Here is a 25193-nt window from a genome sequence, read left to right as displayed (position 1 = left end):
CACGATTCCACAGCAGTTGCACTTGTGTTCCCCACGAGCAGCAGTGAAAACAAAGCCGACTCGTTTCCGTTTCAACTAATCCATTTGCGTTCCCTGTTTAGGTTTACGGCTGAGCTGGAGACTCCGATCGAGGTTCGGCGGGGTACGCCCTGGACAGGTCGCCAGGCGCACGCAGGCGAAAGGATCACTCGCACTTAGGGACGATTTAAAGAAGACGACGCGCATTTCGGGGAATGTGGGAGAAAGCAACAAATGCGAACGCCACGCAGGAAAGCTGGAGCACAGATTCCAACCTGAACCTCAGAACCGCGATGCCGACATGCTAACCATTAGCACGCCACGCTACCTCTTTAACGTTCCATCCGACGGAATCATCGTTTTTCCGAACATATTCCCGAAACAAAAATACAACCGATAACATTAAAAGAAACAGAGCACTTTATTTCTTCAACATTCACCACTAAAAGTCTCAATACAAAGCCTTGAATAAGAGGAGCACTGGACTTTGGAACTTGAACACGAGAAGCTACTCTGACGCCCTCTGGTGGGCGGGAACCGTTCAGCATAAACTGGAACATGAAATTTCGAGCTTGTGTATGTTAATATGTGCATATTAAATTCCAGCCACTTTTACTTTTACTACGCGTATCCTCACTAAGCTCACGTTTGCGCTGTAGTCTATCTCAGCGGATTACGTACACCGGGAGTCACCAACGCGGTGCCCGCGGGCGAATGGTAGACCGCGAGGACCGCATAAGGCCCCCATGAGGTATGTTCTAAAAATACCTCTGAATCTGAATTGCTTATGTGAATTAAAAATTTAAAATACCTGTAATGTCATTTACTACAATAAATTAAAACAAAAAATATTTTATGTACGTGTAATGAACTGAGTTTGAAATTTGACGCAAACAGGTCACGTAGCCCTTGATACGATCGGCGCTCACTAAATAGCCCTCAGTCTCAAAAAGGTTGCCAAGCCCTGACGTACACCCTGAATGGGTTGGCCGGGTAAGACCCGCATCGACAAAGAACCCTTCACACATAAGGACAAGTTAGCCTTCAATCAACCTTGTTCAAGGGTCGTGGTAGGGAATTGGATTACTCGGGGGGGACACACCAGCAAGGGGGAGAACTTGCAACTCCACACAGGAAGGCCAATAGCCCAAGGAACCCACAAGTTCAGAAATGTGAGGCAAATGTGCTAAAAACACGGTTCCATTTGTGATTAAATGAGGTATTACTATATATTTCAATGTTTAGATACACATTTTTCAGTTTTGTTCTACATGAATGCTAAATCATTGCTTGGTGTGTTAAAAAGAAGAATATCTTATACACCGCTACCAGGATAAGACAATTGAGACCATGTAAAAATAATGTGGAAACACCAAAATGACCGGGCACATGATACAATTTTGGATTATATTATATAATACTATAAGTTAGCCATCTCAATTTATACTACAAAATAGTCTCATTTGTGAAAGGCCAAAATATCACACCAGTTTTTAAAACGTGGATTCCTACTCATGTTGTAATATCAATAGAGTCAAAAATAAATGAATGAAAAACACTCACAAACGAGCACACAACACATTCTGTCCTCCTGGGCTGCTGCTCCGTTGGTGGTCTTACTTCCGGCTGAGGCAAAGGCAAAATTTTGTGACTTTAAAGCGTCGAGCAGCATGCAAAGATGTGAATACTACCCACCTGGGCAACGTATCGACGTGGGGGTCGCTGTGACGGGACAAAAAAAATCAGACGGCAAATTTGATTCAAACAAAAGGTGTCAAGAAAAAGCTTCTTACTGCTGGGCCATGATGAGGGGCACGCGGGGGCTGTCAGCGGGTGTCGCACGGGACCCTGTGCGACTGTCAAACATGGGAAGCGTAGAGAGCGGTGGGGGGACGCCGCGGTGGTCCGCCATGGTCCTGAGCTCGTCGGTGTTGTCCAGAATGGTGTGGTGGTGGTACAGTTGGATCCTGAGCCACCGAGTACATACAGCATGAACGTTACAGGGCGATACAATGTGGACGCACGCGCGAAAGGCTTTTTACTTACTGGTTGGTCTTCGCGTTCCTCTTTTCGCTGCAAGAAAACATCACATTTTGTTGTCTATGTGTCCACATAGAGTAGGCCTATCTCTGCGTTGCACGGGTGAATACGTACACGCCCTCACGGCGACCAAACATGACGAAGGCGAGCAGCAGGCACAGGATGAGGGCTAACACCAGCGGCACGATGACCGTCACGATGTAGTCCGGCAAAAAGTTCCGGTCCTCGGGGGACTCCGGCGGTGCGAATTCTTCTACGGCCTCCAGTACGTCGGAGCCCAAGGTAGGGGGGGGCGGGCTCGGTTCCACCTGAGACAGATCGAACTGCAAAGGTGGAGTATGATGAACGGGTGTTACCGGCCACAAGATGGTGACGGATATCCAGTATCCATCGTGCATCGAGGTCCTAATTCATGTGAAATTTGATAAACTGCAAGCATGCAGTGCTAACATGCTAACCATTGCTACGGAAACAAACTGCGAGATAGTAACCAGAGTACAGAATATTTAGTTAGCAGCCCAAAGTTGAAACCCCCCCAGGTCTTGGTCTCACCAGCTCAGTGCTGCACCAGCTGATGCAGTTGCTGGGGATGCTGCAGAAGTTGCACCCGCCGGGCACCTTGACCTTAGCCCCCGCTGCGCACTGCAGCTGGTGCTCGGGCGCCCGTGCCCGCATTAGGCAGGCGGAGAAGTTCTGCTCCGACCCCGCCTTCACGTACACGCTGGCACAAGGGTGGAAAAAAGGTGATGGACCAACCGGCGCAGGGAAGCCGGCTCCGGAAATGCGACGCGGCCGTTACCCTTCGAAGTGCCCCGCCAGCGGGAGGGGGACCCGTCCGCCGCGGTCAAGAGCGTTGGAGATATTGACGATGTCCAAGTCCTCCGTGTCCCACAGCTTCTGCAGGTCCTGCTTGATCTCGTCCTGGACAGCAGGAGGCAGCACTTTCTCGATCTCCCGTAGCTTGATGAAGAACTCTGCCTGATAGGGGAGGCTCTTGGCTGAGTGGGAGAGGGCCGGGAGGTTAGCATGAGTCCCTAATAAAGTGATACGCCGACTTACGAGTGCCCCAATTTGAGTTCATAAAGTTATGATGACATCACACGCTAGACCGTGCCCATTAAAGGCAAACATGCAACACATAGTAGACACTACGACGTGCACAAACTTTTGTTTTTATACAATACAGTGATATTTATAATTTTGAACAACAAAAATGGTGGTGTTTTTTTTTTTTGGGGGGGGGGGGGGCTGGAAGTAAAGGTACCGCTGTACAGTAAATCACATTCATGCTTTTTAGTACCTGCAATTACATTAAGGACGAGAATCTGCCTGGTGGTCTCGTAGCTTCGCTTGTTGACTGCGTAAATCTGCCAGAAACGAAACATCATTGCAACTTTTTTCAGTGAGAAAAATGTCACATTTTGCACGTTTTTTTTTTTTTTCAATTTCCTGCTCATAAATCCAAATCAGGCCTTTCAGTGACTACCAAAAACTACCGAGCTGCCTTAAAATGTATTTTGGTGTCCGGTATTGTTAACAATGTTGTCTTTCAGCAATTTGAATGTTTTTTTTCTCCCCTGAATTCTTAACAGGGATGCAAATACCTCAATGACGCTCTTCCCAGGAGATGTCGGGGTCCCGTAAAGGAATCCGTTGTCGTAGGGATGCCTCTGGGTGAAGCGCAGCCACTCGGGGAGATCCGGGAAATGCTGCTTGTTGCACTTGAACACCATCGGGTCATCGTACAGGTGCCCCACTGTACATGATAAAAAAAAATTGCGTGTGTGTCTACGCTCACCAAGATTCAACATTGGGTGCAGTAAAATCGGCCTCTTACGGTAGAGTTGGGACAGGGGCTCAAAGTCACTCTGAAATGTCTCCCTCATCAGTTCGTAGGAGAAAAACTTCCCCGCCGGGATGTTGAATTTGATCTCTGCGCGGGTCCAACCCGCTACTGCTGTACGAGGCAATGCAGTAATAGAAAACCGGACGTGAGGGATACAAAGCAAATGTTTTAAGGGAGGAAAAACTTGCCTGTTAGAAGGAGGATCCAGCTCCTGTAGCCTGCCATCTTGTTTTGGCCTATGATTGACAGCTGCAAGTGCAGAAAAGGAAAGACTGGCAAGTTATTTTGGACTCCGCCGCCTCCCAATGATATCCAGACGGGTGTCAACCTTCTGTTTGGTCATGATATTAATAAAAGAGGAGGGGAGGGCGGCGGATAATTGTTCACGTTAATGCTTTTCAATACATTTACAAACACAAAGTACAATTGTATCGAATGGAGTGTTTCTGACACCTAGTGGTGATCACTGACCTAAAAAAACAAAACAAAAAAAAAGACTGGAAAGCGCATACACGTCGAGCGGTATGTCGATTGGCTGAAGCCAGTTGGCCGCCATCTTGGTACTCCCAAAACGCGTGGAGACTTACAGGTTGGCTTATGGCGGGGGTTTTCTCAAAGTTTGGCATGTAGAAATAAAACTGGTCGTGTGATCTTGGCATTTTTTCAGTTCTAGTAACATGAAGGATTTTTAATGAATTAACCTTGAATATTACCTAGGGCCCGATTTCCATGACATGTTGACTTTTCAAAATACGCTGTGAAGCACTATCATCATAACGAAGCAAAAAGAAAAAAGTAGGCATTTTTTTGCCATAAAAACATTACATTTTAAGTCAATTAGCTCGATATGTTTTTGGAAATAAGGACTCTCAATGGGAAAAATACATGCTAAATGCATTATTTGTTATCTCTGCGACATCCTATTTCAGACAGAAAATTTAAACTTGTTTCCTCGCATTTGAAAATCAATTTCAATTCAGTTCTGTATTACGAAATTCATCCAAAATTTCACAGAAATGTGTTTTCTTGCTTACCCACTGATGAAGTTTTTTCGCAAAAAAAAAAACGCTCAGCCTATAAAGGTGAAGCAGAGAGTGAATAGTGAACAACAACAACTGCAAACAAAACTTTGTTCAAGTGAATTAAGATCATCAGAAAATTTAAAAAAACATTTTACAAACTAACTTTAACAGTGTCAAAGTAAATCTTTCTAATTTACCTGTGGAATATTTACCCACAGCCACGAAACTGGCGATTAACATATGTTAATCGCTGTCGCTGCACAGGTCGGCATGCTTGTTTTGGGAATATCAAGATGGGGGATGGCGACTTCAGATTTGATGGCCAATGAGCCATCCAGGCTTTTTTTTTTTTAAGATCAGTGGTGGTGACCATTGCAGACAAGGTGTTTTGCGCTTCTAGGCCACCGTAGGGAATCTTCAATCTCCATAACAATCGAGCTCAGGAAACTAAGATAAAAGGTAAAAAAAGAGATTGTTTACTAAGCCATTCGCATTGCATCGTTCAACAAAGCATGCCATTTTCAACACTTGACATCGATCAATAATTTGGATATAAAAAAAAACAATATGCCCACGTCAGGGATGACAATTAGTATCGATCAGTGCCGTCGTCAGGCCTTTTTTAGGTAGGGGTCACGCCCCGGTACACCCCCTTAAAATTTTCTTAAACCCCGTTAAATGATTTGGTTGCTTATTATTATTAGGTTTACAAAAAGAAGCACCAACAAATTCAATATGAATTGAAATGAGTTCACATAAATAATTATCTATCATTCTTCGCTTCAATATTGTCATAAATCCATGGAGTTCCCCTCACTTTAAATTGTAATAACTGCATATTTTTTCGTTTTATTTTGCCAGCAATCCACTTGTTGTTAATTTAAATGTTGCTTTCTACTAGTGCAGATGACTTATTAGTGGTTTCAACTGCCAAATATGTAATTTTTGGTTTAGAAAGTAATTCCTGTCTATAATTAGTCGTTTGCATAATAAACGTGTCATATATGACGTGACGGAATGTGCAAGCTACCAGAAGGTGGCGCTATTATTCCACTCGGTTAGATTCAAACGGTACAAAAGTACTTTTCGTATTTAATTTGAATCCATAACTTGATGTTTATAAAGCTATACTCCGTTGGAATAAAAAAAAAAGGAAAATTATTTTCTGGATCACGAGCAAACAAACATGGTGGGAAAGTAGTCATAAAGAACAAAACTACAGGATGGAGGGGAAAAGTCAGTAAAGGCGACCTTAATCCCACTTGGTCTAAAATGCACATTTAAAAACACAATGGAAAAGACGGCCAAACACACATTCAAAAAATACATTTCCAAAAAATATGAAGAACATAATTACATAAACAGCAATGTCTGTTGTTGCGTTCATTCCTCTACGGTACACAGAAACTCATTTGAAAGGGCGCTTTCCATTCAACTGGCGAGGGCATCGACGTCAACCGAATCTGGGCTACAACGATGCCAGGTTGGGGGTGGGCGCGGATGTGGTCCATTTTGTTCCATTTCGCTTTGACGTGAGAGCTGAGTTGCTCCGCGTTCAATGCGGCAGAGACCACAAAATAAGGCAATTGAAGGATAATACGGTAAAAAAAAAAAAAAAAAAGTAGCTGTTGGGTTGGGTGAACTGTCAGTGTACTAAATTGAGCTGAGCACGGCGCTAGGACCCAGCGGGCCCCTCCCCTCCATGCAGCAGGCAGAAATCTGCTGCTGGCCGCGAGAGGAGATCAAAATGATGCTGCCTTCAAAACGGGATTAAAACGTAAGCAATCTGTCGTCGGCCGCGTCGCGTCGCCCCGCGGTGCTTCCAAACGACGTCCTAATGTCTGCCGTTCGAACGACGGCGACGGTCTAGCAAAGAGTCGCCGTTGCGGTTTCGCGCTCGCTAATGACAGATGCGCGGTGCCCACTTTCTCTTCTGCAGCGGGTCGCGCGCAGGCCTTTGACGAGATTTCTCGGTTTTTTTTTTTTTTTTTTGTCTCGATCCACCTGCCCGGCTGCCTGTGGGCGGTTAATACAGCTTTGCCAGTGGGGCCGAGGGAGGGGAGACATGCCGTCGCAGAGCATCCGTCGCGACGCCTGAGCCAGCCACCATGATGAAGACGGAACCCACGTCCAAGAGCGCCGGCTCCACGCTCAGGAGCCCGTCCCCGCATAGGAGCGCCTACGAAGCGGGGATGCAGGCCCTCAAGCCGGTCGCGGACAACGCCGCCAACGGCGACGTGCACGACGGCCCCCGGGGTCGCAGGTACGGTTCCAACGTGCACCGCATCAAGAACATGTTCCAGCAGCTGCAGACCACCACGGCCGACGTCGAGAACGAGGAGGGGGCCAAGGGAAGCGACAAAGCCGTGCGCCTCTCCCTCCCCAGGGCTGGCAGCCTGAACGAGAACGTGGACCACAGCGCCCTGCTCAAGCTCGGCTCCACCGTGTCCGAGCGCGTCAGCAAGTTCGACACCAAGCCCGAGAACGGCCACCAGCGAGCCGGGTCGCCCAGTTACTCGAAGCTCCAGGAGACCCGCCGCATTTTCGAGCAGCAGCAGCAGGAGAAGCTGGCCACCACCAGGGTTCTGCTCAAGGCGGACAAGGCCTCGGGCTTGCAGGAGGGCAGGCTGGACATGATGGCCCGCTTCAACGGGAGCACCGAGTCCCTGGACAGTCTGGACGCCAGCGAGGCCGTGTCCCCCACCGTCAGCCAGCTCAGCGCCGTCTTCGAACGGGCGGCCGAGCTCCGGAACAACCTGAACCGTCTCTCGTCTGCGCCGCCGCTCCCATCTAGGGGGGTCAGCGCCAAGGTGGGCGTGTTGAACTCCAAAGTAATCACAAAGAGGGTCAGCGCCTTGGCCGCCGGCAACCAGGCGGAGGACTTCGGCCGTCCTCGGGACCAAGAGGCGCCTGCGAGGAGCACCCGCAGGGGGGCCGGCCCGGCCGGGAGCGTGAACGGGGGTCAGAAAGCGGACGCGGAGCTGCACGGGACCAAGACCGTGTCTGATGCCGGCGTGGAGGCGAAGGCCGAGCAGCTGGAGGAGGCCGGCGGCGTAGCGGCAAGCTACGAAAGCGGAGATGTCATCTCCGCCAGGCTGAAGGCGGCGGACGAGGGCAGCCGGACGCCGGGAGACGGCGGAGGAAGCCAGGAGGACGACCAGGACGAGGACGACCGCTACGAGGCCGAGTCCAGCTGCGTCGAGATCGCCGGGCTGCCAGTCGAGGAGGAAGCGCCCCCGTGCAGAAAGATCCGATTCAGCACCGAGCCCATCAAGGTGAGCAAAAGAAGTATTTATTCTTCAGCGGCGGCATCAGTGGGGCTAATGGCACTTTGTTAGCTTCATTTCTAAATTGTCCATAGGTGTGATGTTGTCTATATTTCCCCCGCGATTGGCTCGTCCCAAAGTCAACCGGGCTTGGCCCTGATGCAGATGAGTGCTCTGGGAAGCGGACGAATGGATGTTTTTTCCTTGACCTTCAAGCCAGCTGTCAGCGTTTTTTCATCACCAACTTGCGCTGCTGACATGTTGGATTTTCACACGAGCTGATGCGCCCGCATTCCAGCGGTTATACTCGCAGCGGAAGAGACGCAGGCAGGCAGGTTGGCGCTGATGATAAGGGGGCGGAGGGTGGGGGCGGTTAAAGGATGGTCTTCAGACTGATGGAAGAGAGAACCGAGGCGAGGGCCGCAGTGGGAGCACCGCTGGTGCAGCCATGTTAGTGTAGTACTTAATAAATTTAAATAAAATGTGCCTTCAAACTTACTTGACTATTACATATAGTGCTGTATATCCATTGCTAGGGCGCTTATATATTTTTTTTCATGTACAATTGTAGAGGTGAGGCAAAGCAACATATTTGTCATGGCTTGGAATCACATACCTCTGGTCAAAATCTGTCGATAAATCACTGCTTTTACCACAAATGAAGGCATCTTTTCTTCTCATTCACACAATAATGAAAATAATTCCACGTATGTAGTCTTTTTCATGGGGAAATTAAACTTGCTAGTCACTTTTGGAGAAAAATTGTCACTAGAGAAGTCAGAAAAGTATTTTGGAAACATAGTGAGAGTGCAAGCAGTGCAGTGAAGTGAGGACGTGCCTTGAAAAATGCAAAACCGCAAAACAAAATATGAATTGATTGATAAAATCAAGTCAGCATCCCGCCCTGGGAACCCCATCAGTCGGCAAATATTGATCATTTCCATTGATTGAAGTGCGAGGTGACATTTGAAGTAACGAACGGGTTTCTTTACTTTCATTGTAAGCAGGTTAGCTTAGCATGAACTGCTAACAGCAAACCAATTTGGCATAAGAAAAAGCAAGTTTGGTTAAAAAAAATCAAACATTGAGACCTGGATGTCTGCATTATTGTTAAAAGTGCTTTTCAGATCAAACCCAACAGAGAAGAATATTGCTAGGGTGTACTGTGACGTATAAAATAGTTGTTAGACGGCGATAATTCCTTTCAACGCAATAGGGCGGGAGAAGTTAGCGTCAGGGGTCAAATTTCACAACCCCGGTCCGGACGTTTCCACTATCACACAGTCGCCATCCCGCCTCTGACACTATCTCAGAAGCTAGAGAATTCGCAGGGTCAGCTTTGACCCCCGCCCCAACATCCCTCCCAACTTGGATCGGTACTTTTAACACAGAACAGTGATATGGAGTTAAAGCAGGGACCGAGCTGGCTTTGAAGAGCAGTGTGAAAAGAGCTATGGACATTAAAGCTAGCTAGCTAGCTTGCTAGATGGATGGAATGATAATAAATTTATCCCCTAAGGGAAATAACACGCTAAAGCTTGCTAGCTAGCTTGCTAGATGGATGGAATGATAATTAATTCATCCTCTAAGGGAAATAACACGCTAAAGCTAGCTTGCTAGCTAGCTAGATGAATGGAATGATAATTAATTTATCCCCTAAGGGAAATAACATGCTAAAGCTAGCTTGATAGCTAGCTAGATGAATGGAATGATAATTAATTTATCCCCTAAGGGAAATAACACGCTAAAGCTAGCTTGATAGCTAGCTAGATGGACGGAATGATAATTAATTTATCCCCTAAGGGAAATAACATGCTAAAGCTAGCTAGCTAGCTTGCTAAATGAATGGAATGATTAATTTATTTCCTAAGGGAAATAACACGCTAAAGCTAGCTAGCTTGCTAGATGGATGGAATGATCATTAATTTATCCCCTAAGGGAAATAACACGCTAAAGCTAGCTAGCTTGCTAGATGGATGGAATGATAATTAATTTATCCCCGAAGGGAAATAACACATATAGACTCATATTAATTGATGGGTTGAGTGTTATTACATTGGGCACGTGTACCAAATAATGTCGTCAGTGACGACATTACATTATATGACACAAAATTGACAGACAGGTCAACTTCTGTTTCCTAACATGCTTAAATTGACCCCGCACATGTCTTTTGATGAGTGGAAACCCTCCCCCCTCCTTTCACACTGTACCCCCCCAGAGGCCTTTGTTATGGATATGTGGCGCATGCGGGGGTGGGTTGGGTCAAAGGAGCGTTGGGGGTCAATGGGGGGGGGGGGGGTTATTATGCTTTTATGGGGCTCAAATGTCATGTGTCCGCGTAGTGTCCCAGAGTCGCTTCTCAAGTTTGACAAACAGGAAGTGGCCATTTTTAGATTCTGCTTCCTGTCATCGGCAGCTACAATCGTTTTTTGTTGTTGCGGTGATGGGGAGTTGGTCTCTTCTGTACAGAAAAAAAAAAATAGTGTGCTCGGGGTGGGGTTAACACGTGAATCTCTCACTCGCTCTGTGTGTGCTTCTTCGTTGCTCGTTCGCTCTTTGTCATCAGTCTGCCGTCGCCGGCGCTTACAAAAATAGAAACGCCGCCGCCAACGTCTTGTTTCGCTCGTTTGCCTTGGCTTTGTGTCTGCCGCTCTGTGTGACCGCGTTGCTTTCGGTGGTGGATTTGGCCTGGCACCATGTTGACCACCCGTGTGTTGTCATGGCACCCAAAAAAAACTATAAAAAAACTATTCAGTGTTTACATCTCGAATGTTTCTTATTTTTCCTTATAAAATAAAAATCAGATAGTATAAAACTTGTCTGAATGTTTACAAATTCAATGTCATTTTAGTGTAGATTTGCACGATTATAGTCAATGTAATGATCGTGACTCTTTCAATCAATATCACAATTATGAATCAGAATTATTCCACGTTTTTATTGCCCGACTTTTTAACCAAATAAGGTGTAGCAAACTGGATTGCGAGCAAATCGACACCACCGTGCTGGTCACTAGGAAAGCGACAATGCTCTCCTCAGGGTTAAATGATAAAGGGAGATTTAAGATATCCATCCATTTTCTGAGCCGCTTATCCCCACGAGGGTGGCGGGAGCGCCAGAGCCAATCCCAGCCGTCATCGGGCAGGAGGCGGGGTACATCCTGGACTGGTTGTCAGCCAATCGCAGGGCACATGGGAGAAAGATAAACAATATTAAAAAAAAAAAGTGAGTGAGTTGTTATATAATATGGCTGGTGGCAGTCACCTGGATGAGTGGGTGCCCACACAAACTCATACACACAAACACACATTCTGCCTACACAACATTGTGAGACTGAAACAATGGAGAGGGACACAGCGACCTTGCAGATTATCTTTCAGAGTCCTCTCAACCTCAGACGGGTTTTTACCTTCTCGCCTCTGCCGAGCACTTACCGACACTAACACAATAAACTGGAGGACGCCTGCACGGTGTTGCCGAGGCATGCGTGTGACGATGGCAACGGGTAGAACAAACTTTGTAATGGCTCTAATTTGAACTAAGTGTGCTCTGGGGATTTTGTCGTTAATATCTGTGGATTGCTCAGGAGTTCCTTTCACACTGCGTGTCACATTTTAAGTAGTCGACCTGCGATTTTCATGTAGTATCAGAAGCGGGACGGCGGATGTGCGAGCAGAAGTAAGCCAGGACAGCATTTACCGTAATTTCCGGCCCATAAACCGCAACTTTTTTCACACGCTTTCAACCCTGCGGTTTATGCAGTGATGCTGCTAATTTGTGCATTTTTGTCTAACGGCCGCAAAGGCGCCCAGGAATGGAAAAGGTAATAGTTAGACCGGTGGAATATATGTCGAGGAAGTGACTTTTACTGGTCCCCCCCCTGTTAGCGCTGCGCTAGCGTGTTACTGCCGTGTCTCAGTGATTTTTACCAGTATGTTTTTTTTTACCGCCCCTGTTAGGGCGGTGTTAGGGTTAGTGTGGCGCTAGCGTTAGAGTTAGCGTGGCGCTAGCGTTAGCAGTAGCGCGGCGGCACTAGTGTTAAGCTCTCTTTCGGCTTGTCCCGTTTGGGGTTGCCACAGCGTGACATCTCAGATAAATGCTCGTATTTGTTCGGCACAGTTTTTACGCCGGATGCCCTTCCTTGACGCAACTCCTCTTGGGGAGTCGAGGCCCCAGTGAGATACGAACTCACGACCCGTGGTTTACCAAGCCAATGGTCTAACCACTGAGCAATGGGGCCTCTTAGCGTTAAACTCTCTGTCTAGCGTTTTTCTTTGTAAATATCTCATGTTTCAATGTGGACACTTGCGGCTTTTAGACAGCTGTGGTGTATGTATGTCCCAAATGGTATTTCCTTTACAAATGTACTGAGTGAGGTTTACGACCAGGTGAGCTCTGTAGGCCGGGAATTACGGTCATTATTTTAAAGAATGAAGCTGTTAGTTATGTAAATGGGTTAGCAAAAATGTCGCATTTCTCTGGGTCTGTGTGAAATTCAATTGCTACAGGCACGATGCACCACTTTCGAAGCAACTTTGTGCGAAAGTGCTACTGATAGTGTTGTCATGTTTTTCCATCATTTATGATTTTGTTAAGTTTCACACGCAGACAATCCTCGCTCGGGCTAATTTGTGGAAACAGTGTAGTATGCATGCCAGACCAGTCGGGGGCGATGTCGACGAGCGCCAACAGATTTAAATGGAAATGTTAAAAATGTGATGTACAGTATTACACAGTAGTTAAGTGGGACTGGTCTCATATCTTGATTGTGATGTACTCAACACGGCTTTGTCCCGCTTTGTTGGGTTCCGTTCAAAACCCACGGATTGAAGAATCCCGCTTCTACAACAAAAAAAGTCAGCGATATTACAGATGAATTGCCGAGCGCTCCTCTTAGCTGTTAGCTTGTGAGCTGCGTTTAAAAGAGGCTAAAAAAAAAGCGCGTTAGCTGTTTTCTGACAAAAGCGCCACGGAGACAGCGGGATGATTCCGGCCTCTATCGCTGACCTTGTTATTCTGCAGCCACGTCCCTCTCTCGAGGTCATCGCTAAGCCGCCACATGCCCGCTGACCGGCGGCAGCCCGCCAAAGCAGATGAACGCCGGTTGACCATTATTTTATCTGCGCGTGTGTTCGACATTTAGCACGAAGCCGCAATTCTAGACTGCTTTGACGGTGACGTCTGGCAAACTGGGATTGCGAAGTGAACTTCTTGCAGACTCGTGCAATATCATCACCTTGTAATACTTTCTTTCATCCCCGACAAAACAGAAACGGCGAATTCACCTGCACATCACAATGACGGCGCGATACGAGAGGAAGTTGCATCTATTTTGAACGCCGAGCACCCCTTGGCTCGATCCAAATATAGACGGGTTTGGTGAGTTCCGCGAGTAGGCGAGCGCATCAGTGTGGGCAGAGGAGGTTCGCGGTGGAAGTGCCCAGCATACAAAGTACAACTTAATTCTTGAAAGTACTACTGAATTATTCTGAATTTACAATTTCTTCTATATTCTGTATTCTCTAATTTCCCTGTTTATAGTGTGCAAGTGTGTCCAAATCTTTAACTGGTACTGTATTTCCTGATGTAACTGCGCCACCAGAAACAGCCCTGCAGTCTCTAAAAGATGGTAGGGGGGGGGGTAGTGGGTGGTTTATGATGCGAGTATTGAGGGCTTTTGAAGCATTTTGGCGATTCCTTGTCATATAAATTGAATTGTTGCAAGTGGTTTGCAGTCTCGAGTAAGCACAATCACTGAGTTCGCATCTCGGGTTCGCTGCATTTGTAGGACATGGCGTGGCGCAAGGGGAGGGGTGTGGGTGGAGGGAAGGAGGAGGGAGTTTCCTGGCCATCTGTTGGCTTCTCTGACCTACTATCTGTCACAACTGGAACAGCACCCTTCTCTGGCACACATTGCCCCCACCCCCCACCCCCCCTCCAGACCCCCAGCGGCAGCCTGCCTCTAATCCCACTGTTTGTCTCCTCCGCACAACAACACGTCTGCAGGTCGAGGTGAAAGTGCGACGCCCACGTCGCTGCGGTGCCAAAACCATCGGCCCGCTTGTCGCACCATAAATCAGGACTCCCCCCCCCCCCCCCAGCGGCAAAGTCAGTGATTTGTCGAGGGTTGTTGGATTGTACCGGCGCCTATTTTTTGTGTGTGTAATCCACATTCTTGTAATCCCACTAAATACAAAGGTAACCTAAATCAAAAACCTCAGCGCTCGCCTGTCAGCCCGCTCCCACCCAGTCGGACTTCATTTGGGCCTGCATTCATATAGAACAAATGCATATTTTAAGACAAATAATACATTTAGATTCATTGCATTTATATAATGTAATTAGACGTCATTTTATATACGAGGTGGCACGATGAATAAGATGGAAAGCTCACAGTTGTGAGGTCCCGGGTTCGATCCCGGCCCCGCCTGTGTGGCGTTTGCATATTCTCTCCGTGCCTGCGTGGGTTTTCTCCAGGCACTCCGGTTTCCTCCCACATCCCAAAAACATGCAACAATAATCAAACACTCTAAAGGTGTGATTGTGAGTGCGGCCTTTTGTCTCAATGTGCCCTGCGATTGGCTGGCGACCAGGTCAGGGTGTACCCCGCCTCCTGCCCATTGACTCCCCGCGACCCTCGTGAGGATAACCGGCAAAGAAAATGGATGGATGAATGAGAGTTTTTAGACACCTTGTGACATTAAGCTTTTTTAGTGTTTTACAGTGTCCATAGACACTGATGATCATACTTTTCATGACCAAGGTTATTTTCCAGTCAGCATCCTAATAGCTTTCAATATTGCTTTCAATCATGTGATCAATATTTGTCTGATATGTTGGTTATTGAGATTGGGAGGTTTGTCTATTCAAACACTACAGATGGATGGATTTTATATACTATTTCAATTAACAGATAAAAACAATTTGTTGTTGCTCCATATAATAAACAGAATATTACCACACTACTAAACACATTGCTTAATAACTCTGTGCATACAGTATGTGTCTATGTTCCAAATGTATATTTTGCTCTATTGTCTAAAACTGAAGACTGTATGTGTGAGACTGGTTGGTTGTCTATAATGTCTGTGGCCTGTGATTGGTTGGCAGTCAGGTTAGGGTTGAACCATCCTCTTCCTCAAAAACATTCGAGATAAACTGCCGCCCACCTGTCACCCTAACAAGGACGAGACGCGTAGAAAATGAATTAATTTTCATTTCATTCTTTGACAGTCCTGCCATTTAAATTATTGCAGCATGTTTAGGCGTCGTGTAAGAAGTATTAGGGCCCCCTTCGAGGCTTTTCTTGTAGTTAAGGGAGATTTAAATGAAGAAGCAAGAGCCTTGTTGAGCGTTCAGCCATGCGTGCAAATACAATCGTACTGTAAATCTCTGAAAGGAGAGGGGGCAGGGAGGGGGGGGGGCGCTACTGTCAAATCTGACGAGTTTGCCGCGTTGCTATGGAGAGGGAGAAAAGCTGCGTGACGCAGATGGACGCACCTAAAAAACAAAGTGAATGCAAAAGTGTGAAAATGTCGCCGGAGTGAGAAGAAGAAAATGTTTGTTGAGGGGAAAAAAAAAACAAGATTCTGTCCAATCAGGAGCGCTCGAGTCGGTGTGACTATTCGAGCATGCGAGGTGCTGCATGCATAATCACCTCCTGTGTGTGTTTGAGTGTGTCTATTTGTGTGTCCAGTTGCGGGAGAGCTCCATTAGCATGCTGGGGGTGCTTATGTAAACGACCACTCTGTTAACAAGAAGCAGAACCAAGGTGGCGTTGTTTGTGTTGCGGATAATGTGCAAATGATTCTTCCACTTGGGAAAAAAAATGTCTTTTTTTGGTATGTGCCTTATGACTGGCTGGCGACCAGTTCAGGGTGTAGTCCGCCTTTTGCCCGAAGTCAACTGGGATAGGCTCAAGCGTCCCGTCACCCTAACCACGATAAGTGCTGTTGAAAATGGATGGACGTTTTTGTAACCACGATCCTGACAACAAGTTAACATTATGAATTGAGCTGTCAAACCACATGGTTTGGCTTGTAAATATGTCTCTTAAAGTTCTCGTGAAAATGCCCCCCCCCCTCCAAAAAAAATTGTCAAAAGTCAATAGTGCGCAGTAGTATCGGGGAATCTTTTTTTTTTTTAAATATTCATATAAATGTGTCCACCCATCTAGAGCAGGGGTGCCCCGACTTTTTTACCCCCAGATCTACTTTTCAAGCAAAAGGGTGGGGGGGGGGCGTGGTTTTTTTTTTTTAGAATGACCAATGATGAAATAGAATGACCAAGTCACAAAAATCTACCCACTAAAAAAATGCAAAACATATTTATTTGAAAGTATATTGAGGATTCTTTTTGTGTTAATGTATGTTCGTGTGCCTTGCATAACCGCATGAGCCAATATTGCACAACATTATTAACTTTAAACATTTTTTGTAACTATCTGAGTTCACGTTGATTATCACTAAACAGAGTTTATGAAGAAGCTATAGACTTTGATTCTAATATGCCACCGGCACCTCGAGGTTATGAAAAAGGTGTCGCCAATCACGCCAATGTTGTCTGTTTCTCAGCGAAAATTAAACATGCTCATCACTTTTCGGAAAATAGTCTTCTAGAGCGGTTTGAAAAGTTACTAAATATAGCAAACGACCAGTCGGCAACACTGACGGTGCTTTTGTAACAGTTTGCGTTGCCATGTTATTTCAGCATAAGCAATGAACATTAGCTAGGACGCAAAACAAAACAAAACCCATTCTGTGTTGATGCCACTTGAACAGAAAAGCAATTACAGGCAAAAATGTTCACATATGAGATATAATTTCCCAAGCTTGACGTAAGGTGCAGCGTGTTTGCGTATCGTGCAGGTGTTCGCCACCTACCCCAACGAGGACTACGACAGGCGCAACGAAGATGTGGACCCGATGGCCGCGTCCGCCGAGTACGAGCTGGAGAAGCGGGTGGAGCGGCTGGATCTGTTCCCCGTGGAGCTGGAGAAAGGCGAGTGGCAACGTTAGACGCGTATCACTGCGCCGAGACCATCTTGCGTAGCTAAAATGACCCCCGACCTCTCTTTAACGTGATGGTGTAGTCAGATATTTATGACACACTATATGTAGAAGTACACAAATGCCCTGACAAAGACATGCTTCCTGTATTTGACTTAAAAGCTTTTGCCTCATCTTTTTTCCTTCTTGCCTGCAATAAAGAGTTTGGGCTGAAAATTAAAACAAGTAGTACATCTATGCATACATATTTTTTTAAAAGTGGTAATTGGAGAACATCAAAATTGGCTTTATTCATGTAAAATTATGATTCTAAATAAAAAAGGATTTTTGTATTATTACACCTATTTTGTCTCATGTACAAATATATTCTCATTGCTCATATTTATTTGCAAAAAAAATAAATTCTTCTCGTAAGATTCTCGAAAAAACATCTGTATTCTCATAAATTCCGCTTATTTTATGAAAAAAATACAATATGACCCTCATGATATTAAGCCCTCATTTTCTGAAAAAATAAGACAATATTATTATAATAATTGTAATGTTATTTCTTTTAAAAAATATGACTTAAAATTAAGTAAAGAAATTTAAAAAAAGTTTTCAAATGACTGAATTCTTGCAAAATTGCATATTTTTTCCCTCCCCAAAATTGAGTCTGTCGAGTTTTTTTTTTTTCCTTGAAAAGTAGTTATTTTATTCCTGCAATATTGAGGCTCTTTTTTCCTCGTTTTATTCATTCCATTTGTGAAAGATTAATAAAGATGACAAAGTTCATGATAATTGCCATCAAAAAAATGTTTTAAATCATTTTTGGTGTGGCTAATAATGGCTCTGGAATAACGTCGACTTCATAATTTCTGAGCCTATGAACGTCGGCAAACGAAAAAGCAGCACAATTGAAACGAAACGGTTTTGTCTTGCCTCCCAGACGAGGACGGCCTGGGCATCAGCATCATCGGCATGGGCGCCGGAGCCGACATGGGCCTGGAAAAGCTGGGCATCTTCGTCAAGACCGTCACGGAGGGGGGGGCGGCGCATCGCGACGGCAGGTGTGTTCTCGAACATCGCTACTTGCCACTTTGGAACGTGCTCTCCGTCACGACGCGTTTGACATCTGCGCAGGATTCAGGTGAACGATCTGATCGTGGAGGTGGACGGGACCAGTTTGGTGGGAGTCACCCAGAACTTCGCAGCGTCCGTGCTGCGGAACACGTCAGGAACTGTCAAGTAAGAGCAACGCGTTCAAATCCTCCATATTTTCAAAAGCGTAATATTATTTTGTTACAGGATATAGACCTTGTAAGTTGTAAAAAGATACAAACTGCAACAGCAAGTGACCCACAGATAAACCGAGCGCGTGATTAAAGAAAAACAGAGCGGTCCTTGTGTCGCCAGCCTCGCACAAATAAAAAGACCCCCGTGTTAATGATTTAAAAATAAAACAATACAAAAAAAATAATAAATCCAATGCCAGACCCAATAGTAGTCATTTAATACCATCATCATTATTATTGTGTCTTTGAGTCTATGAAGAAAGACTTACTAGCGACCAGTTCAGGGTGTAGTCCGCCTTTCTTGCTGGGACAGGCTCCAGATCTCCAGTGACCCTCGTGAGGATAAGCGGCTTGGATAACGGGTGGATCGATAAAAGTAATAAAGTGATAGTATAAAGGACAGCCATTCCATTATATTCTAAAATCAGTGCGTTTTGTGAATAACAAAATAAAACGTCCATCCATCCATTTTCTGAGCCACTTATCCTCACAAGGGTCGCGGGAGTGTTGGAGCCTACCCCAGCTATCTTCACATCGGTGGCTCTTTTGACGTGACGACTGCCTGTCATTTGGTGCCAGTGTGACTCGAGAAGATCAGAGGCCTTCAAAGACAGCTCGCTCATTATATATTGTCACAAAAATAATAACACACTGGGGTCGGCAAACATCAGGAAGCGCGCGCATTTAATTACGCGGGAATTAAAAGGCTGAAAGACGTCGTCCTCACTCTGCTCTTTTAATAATTAAGAGTTTTTGTGTGCTTTGTAGTCACTGCGATAAAAGGAGCTCACAGAGAAAAGAGATGGGTAATTGATTTTTTTTCCCATTTTTTTTCCATTGTTATTGTTCTTAGGTCAAATAGCTATAATGAGGGTTTTGGGAAATCTTTTGAAAATCCAGTCTGCCATCTTGCTTTGCCGCAGCCATTTTAAGGGCCGCGTCGGCCATTTCACTTCAAAGACGATTTTCGTTTTGGACTGCTACCGTTTTAAGGGTCACGATGGCCTTCAAGGGGTCCTTCAAAGACAAATTCAACCTTGTGATTTTTTTTTTTTGGGGGGGGGATTCAGCTTTAATTATTACTATTATTGATGAACAATTGCATTGTGCAGGTTCTTCATCGGGCGCGAGAAGCCGGGCGAGCAGAGCGAGGTGGCGCAGCTCATCCAGCAGACGCTGGAGCAGGAACGCTGGCAGCGCGAGATGCTGGAACAGCGCTACAACCAGTACATGGAAGAGCATGAGGTCCGTCCATTTTTTGGGGGGGGGCGTGGAATAAAAGCGCAAGACTCGTCATTGTGGAATGTGCGGCAGGGCAGCGGTTGCCGCTGTGCCGAAGCAACGAGGGGAAACGCTGAGTAATCCATATTTCTAAACCCACCCCCCTCCCCCGCTGACTCAGAATTCTCCCTGCTTTCTCAGATGGGTTGCATCATCAATATTTCGCCAGTATTACTCCCACCTCAAGGGAAAAAAAAAAAAACGCATCTATTTTTATACACGCAACGGTCAAAATATTTAGGACCTCTTCAGATATGAATGACGGTTTATTATTGTGGTCGCCGACACATTTCGCCTAATAAGGTATCCAAAATGTGAGAAACGTCTCTCGTACGACCTCGCACGGCATCGTCACGGTAACACGGGCGGCTGCAAAATGGCTTCGAGGATTAACGTTAGAACAGTTTCGGCACCGCACGTGCGTGGCGGAAGCCGCCTTTTCCACTGGAGACAATAACAGGAAGTGGCTCCATTCATCGAGAGTGGGTGGTTCTTGGAAAGCATCTGAAAGGGTGGAAGATGGAGTGGTGGTGGTTTGGTTGGAAAAGAAATAGGAATGAATACAATGGCAGTTTTGCACCATCTATAGGCCGTTTGGTATACTCCACTTAGCTCCTTGTAACCATTTACAGCAGTGATTCCCAACAGATTTTTGCACTGTGGGAAATGACCCAATCTCTTCAAATTGGTCCAATATCATATTTATTTACTACAAATAAGGTTAATTTTTTCCCTGAAATTGTACAGTATGTTTGGTGGTGTGCTGTGAGGATTTTCTAATGTATAATATGTGCTTTGGCTCAATAAAGATTGGGGGAAAACTGCCTGAAAGCAGGGTGAGCAGAACTTTTCGGCAGCCCGTTTTGACGTACGCGGAGGTTCTTACCATTCCCCGTATCGGCAGGGTGGCGAGTACGGCACCGATGAGGAGGAGGACGAGGACGAAGACGTTAGTCCGCAGTACACGGGCGCCATCGAGGTGTTCGACTTGGCGGAAAACGAGGACCTGTCGCCGCTGGAGACGGACCCCGAGAAACTGGCCCATAAATACAAAGAGGTACGGGGATCCGCCGCCATCTTTCGCAATATAAACAAACACAACGATAAAAGAATAATAATCATCATCATCGGGGATGAGAATGACCAATTTGGAAAAATGCACGTGCACGGGAGGGTTTCAACAGGGGGTGCACCCCCCTTTGGGGATGAATTTTTTTTTTTAATAAAACACAGTTAAATGGTGACCTTCTGGTTACTTCTAACTGTGTAAATACAGGATAATCATAACATCAAAACTTAAAATATGAGTCCAAACAACCGAAATAATTTTGCCAAACTTCAGACATAAAAATGTAGACTGAGTGAAATTTATATCAAATAGGCTACTGCACTTACAAGTTATACTTAAGAAATAAGTACACAAGTTATTTATTTATGTGTGTGTATATATATATATATATATATATATATATATATATATATATATATATATATATATATATATATATATGAGAGACAGAGAGATCATGAAATATAAAACTGTGCGATAAAATGCGTGATCTACAGGGCCAGTGCTTGATATGGCTAATTCGTTGCCAGTTATATAATATTTGAGAAATTTACGTCCACTTTACCTTTGTGTTTCCTGGTTTGGATATGCTCCTGGATATTTTTTCCTCCTCAGCTTCCATAATTGATCATATCGGAACACAGAGTGCGCAGCACTTTGCCGGGAACGACCACTTTTTGTATGTGTTCGGGTAGGTATGTTGATACAGTTTTCGTTCCTTTCCGCACGGTTACACTTTTTTCAAGCCATGCCCATCTGAAACAGTTTTTTACCTCGTGGTTATTATCAATTTCCCTGGCACGATCTTCATATTTTCGCTCTAAGACTTTCACCGTACTGGCAAACATGCAGACCACTCTATAACATATGCGTACGTATGTCTATAAGTTATAACTATGCCATAGTAAACAGAATGCTTCTCTATGAAATGTTAACATCGGAGTGAAAATACCGCCAAAATGCTGTCGGAAATTGGAATGTTGTTGTGATTTTAAACACCAAATTCAATGCAAACAGATAGCAATGCCGTAAACAGATGGAAATCAGAACACGATCAGGTTTGAGTATGTCCTTACAATTGCAATTTCTGACCCGTTCAGCTACAAATAAAGCACGCAGTGACTCAGGCCGAGATCCAGCAGCTGAAGAGGAAGGTACGCCGGCTCAGTCCACGGAACCATCTCCGTTCCTCTCCACCTTTTTTGTTCTGGTCCAAAGGCAGCGTTTCTTTTGCCTTTCGCAGCTGCACCACGCCGAGCAGGACAAGCAGCGCTGGCGCATGGACAAGGCGCAGCTGGAGCAGACCCTGCAGGAGAACAAGGAGCGCATGGAGAAGCTGGAGGGGTACTGGATGGAGGCGCAGAGCCTGTGCCAGGCGGTGGACGAGCACCTGAAGGAGACGCAGGCGCAGTACCAGGCGCTGGAGCGCAAGTACAGCAAAGCGAAGCGGCTCATCAAGGAATACCAGCAGAAGTAAGACCTACATACCTGCAGACGGGGCCCTTCCTTGTGAACGTCGACTCATCCTGGTTATTTCTGCAGGGAAATCGAGTACCTAAAGAAGGAGACGCAGCGATGTGCACAAGTCGGAGCCGAGGCCTCGCTTCTCAAGGAGGAGTCGGGTCAGCTCCAAGAACAGGTCAGTAACGCTGAACCCGCACAAACGGAGAAGTCCTAGTAAGTCGGCAACATGATGCAAGGACGAAAGTGTTATTTGGCTAAAGAAGTGTGGCTGATAAATGTATAGTTCCCTGAAGTTTGCTTAGAAATCAAATTTTCATCGTAGGTGCATGTCCACTGTGAGAGAGATAATAATAAAAAAATCCAGAAATCACAATGTGTGATTTTTTTAAACATTTATTTGTGTGATACAGCTGCAAATAAGTATTTGAACACCGGTCCATCAGCTCGAATTCCGACACTCAAAGACCTGTTAGTCCGCCTTTAAAGGTCCGCCTCCACTCCATGTATTATCCTGAATCAGATGCACCTGTGTGAGGTCGTTAGCTGCATAAAGACACCTGTCCACCCCATACAGTCATTAAGACTCAAACTTGTAACATGACCAAGACAAAATTGTACAAATCCACATGGCTGGAAAGGGCTACGGAGAACTTGCCGAGCAGCTTGGTGAAAAAAAAAGTCCACTGTTGGAGCAATCATTAGAAAATGGATGAAGCTAAAAATGATGGTCAATCTCAATCAGAGTGGAGCCCCGTGCAAGATATCATCAGCTCGTGGGGTCTCAATGATCCTTAGAAAGGTTAGGAATCAGGCCAGGACTACGCGACAGGACTTGGTCAATGACATGAAAAGAGTTGGGACTACCGTTTCCAAGGTGACTGTTGGTAATACACTAAGACGTCATGGTTTGAAATCACGCATGGCACGGAAGGTTCCTCTGCTTAACCCAGCACGTCAAGGCCCGTCTGAAGTTTGCCAATGACCATTTGGATGATACAGAGGAGTCATAGGAGAACGTTTTGTGGTCAAATGAGACCAAAATTGAACTTTTTGGTCATAATTCCACTACCTGTGTTTGGAGGAATACGAATGATGTGTTCCATCGCAAGAACACCATCCCTTCTATGAAGCATGGGGGTGGTAGCATCATGCTTTGGGGTGTTTTTCTCCAAATGGGACAGGACGACTGGACTGTATTATGGAGAGGATGACTGCGACCATGTATTGTGAGATTTTGGGGAGCAACCTCTTTCTCCCAGTCAGAGCATTGAAGATGGGTCATCGCTGGGCCTTTCAACGTGACAATGATTGAAGCACACAGCCAGGAAAACCAAGGAGTGGCTCCGTAAGAAGCGTATCAAGGTTCTGGCATGGTCTAGCCAGTCTCCAGACCTAAACCCAATAGAAAATCTTTGGAGGGAGCTGAAACTCCGTGTATCTCAGCGACAGCCTAGAAACCTGTCTGATCTAGAGAAGATCTGTGTGGAGGAGTGGGCCAAAATCCCTCCTGCAGTGTGTGCAAACCTGGTGAACAACTACAGGAAACATTTTGGCTCTGTAATTGCAAACAAAGGCTACTGTACCTACTATTAACATTGGTTTTCTCAGGTGTTCAAATACTTATTTGCAGCTCTATCACACAAATCGTTAAAAAAAATAAATAAAATAATCATACATTGTGATTTCTGAATTTTTCTTTTTAGATTCTCTCTCACAGTGGACATGCACCTACGATGAAAATTTTAGACCCCTCCATGATTTCTAAGTGGGAGAACCTGCACTATAGCAGGGTGTTCAAATACTTATTTTCTTCACTGCATATTTATTTCTTATTTGGTATCCAATTCTTTTATTATTTTTTTTGAAACAGTGCCGATATGCGTCACAATGCCGAATAGGGGCGCTGATAATCAGATGATGATGATGATGATGATGATGATAATTGGGCTATCCGTATTTGGCGTGCATCTAATGGTGTCACTGTCGTGTGCTTCGGAGCAGGTGGCCGACCTGGAGTGCCGTGTGGAGGAGCTGAAATCGGAACCATTATAAGAAGCCTTTGGGGGGAGAGAAAAGGAAAGAAAAAAAAAAAGAGAAAGGAAAACACAAGGAGCTGCAGGGTATCTCTCATTTACTCTCCACCTGGGACCCTTTTTCTTTCACACCAGGAGAGTATGTCATCCCTCAGTTTGTTATTTGTGACACTTCGAGTTGTCAGTTTTTTTTTTCCCAATTGCCAAACAAAAACAAAACTTCCTCTCTTTCTAGTTTGGTGACATTTTCCAGCGTGTACAGAAGTGACTGTCGTATGGTTTAACAAGAGTTTCGGATGTGTCAAAGATTTTAACACGTGTAAACTCTAATTAGACACAGGCTTATTGTTGTAAAGTCGATGTGAGATTGACAACTGAGGTGCTTTGCCAGGGAATCAAAACTGGACTGATTGTAACCATAGCAACCACCTGCTGCCTAAAAGTGTTTGTGTATTATTATTATTATTATTGACACATGTAAGAGTCATGACTACGAGTCCAGGCCTCTGTTCATTTATGACTACTACCAAGAGTGGGCCAGTACCAGCAGAGGACATTTTTAGTCTGGAACCAGCAGCTGCAGCACAACAACAAAAAAACAACACAAAAAAATTTACACACACTGCCTGAATTGAACGCCGCACACCTGTGTCACGCCGCCACCGCCATCTTTGTAGAGCTCAGCTTCTATTTTAACTTCGTATTTATAACACAGACCCATGAGTGAACAAAAATGTTATGTAAGAAAAAAAATATATCCAAATGACTGAAATGAAGAAAAACAGGCACAGTTGTATTTTTCCTAATAATAATAATAATAATAATAATGATGACAACCTATACAGTGCACAGGGCTTGCATTGTGTGTT

General features: G+C 45.3%; 2 protein-coding genes and 1 long non-coding RNA gene across 10 annotated transcripts; 1 reads left to right on the top strand and 2 right to left on the bottom strand.

Moving 5' to 3' along the window:
- Positions 1-10: 10 nt before the first annotated feature.
- sgca (sarcoglycan, alpha) lies at positions 11-17161 on the bottom strand. 8 transcript variants are annotated; one of them, XM_061809316.1, is made up of 14 exons: positions 17078-17161; positions 5124-5373; positions 4939-4978; positions 4093-4153; positions 3896-4015; positions 3663-3814; positions 3359-3425; positions 2858-3056; positions 2611-2779; positions 2173-2381; positions 2065-2091; positions 1812-1985; positions 1714-1740; positions 11-1644 (listed from the first exon to the last, which is right to left on the bottom strand). In XM_061809316.1, the coding sequence occupies exons 4-14, from the start codon at positions 4127-4129 to the stop codon at positions 1635-1637; spliced, it is 1191 nt and encodes a 396-aa protein (XP_061665300.1). In that variant the 5' UTR covers positions 4130-4153; positions 4939-4978; positions 5124-5373; positions 17078-17161; the 3' UTR covers positions 11-1634. The 8 variants fall into 8 exon arrangements, with proteins under 8 accessions (XP_061665300.1, XP_061665298.1, XP_061665302.1 ...); XM_061809314.1 differs by lacking the exon at positions 17078-17161 and adding an exon at positions 6284-6477; XM_061809318.1 differs by lacking the exon at positions 17078-17161 and adding an exon at positions 6284-6477 and having other exon boundaries at positions 3896-4012.
- ppp1r9bb (protein phosphatase 1, regulatory subunit 9Bb) lies at positions 6552-25167 on the top strand. The gene is made up of 11 exons (XM_061809311.1): positions 6552-6703; positions 6962-8201; positions 17063-17195; positions 18132-18252; positions 18326-18430; positions 19590-19722; positions 20663-20815; positions 21928-21981; positions 22071-22300; positions 22370-22466; positions 24293-25167. Exons 2-11 carry the CDS (start codon positions 7035-7037, stop codon positions 24341-24343), a joined length of 2244 nt encoding a protein of 747 aa, XP_061665295.1. The 5' UTR covers positions 6552-6703; positions 6962-7034; the 3' UTR covers positions 24344-25167.
- Positions 21526-22032, bottom strand: LOC133495099 (uncharacterized). Its single transcript, XR_009793479.1, has 2 exons — positions 21904-22032; positions 21526-21583 (listed from the first exon to the last, which is right to left on the bottom strand). It is a non-coding gene; the product is annotated as an uncharacterized LOC133495099 (long non-coding RNA).
- Positions 25168-25193: the final 26 nt, after the last annotated feature.

The sequence above is a fragment of the Syngnathoides biaculeatus genome, chromosome 22, assembly GCF_019802595.1.
Source record: "Syngnathoides biaculeatus isolate LvHL_M chromosome 22, ASM1980259v1, whole genome shotgun sequence".
NCBI classification, from domain to species: domain Eukaryota; kingdom Metazoa; phylum Chordata; class Actinopteri; order Syngnathiformes; family Syngnathidae; genus Syngnathoides; species Syngnathoides biaculeatus.
This window is presented reverse-complemented; position numbering and strand designations above follow the sequence as displayed.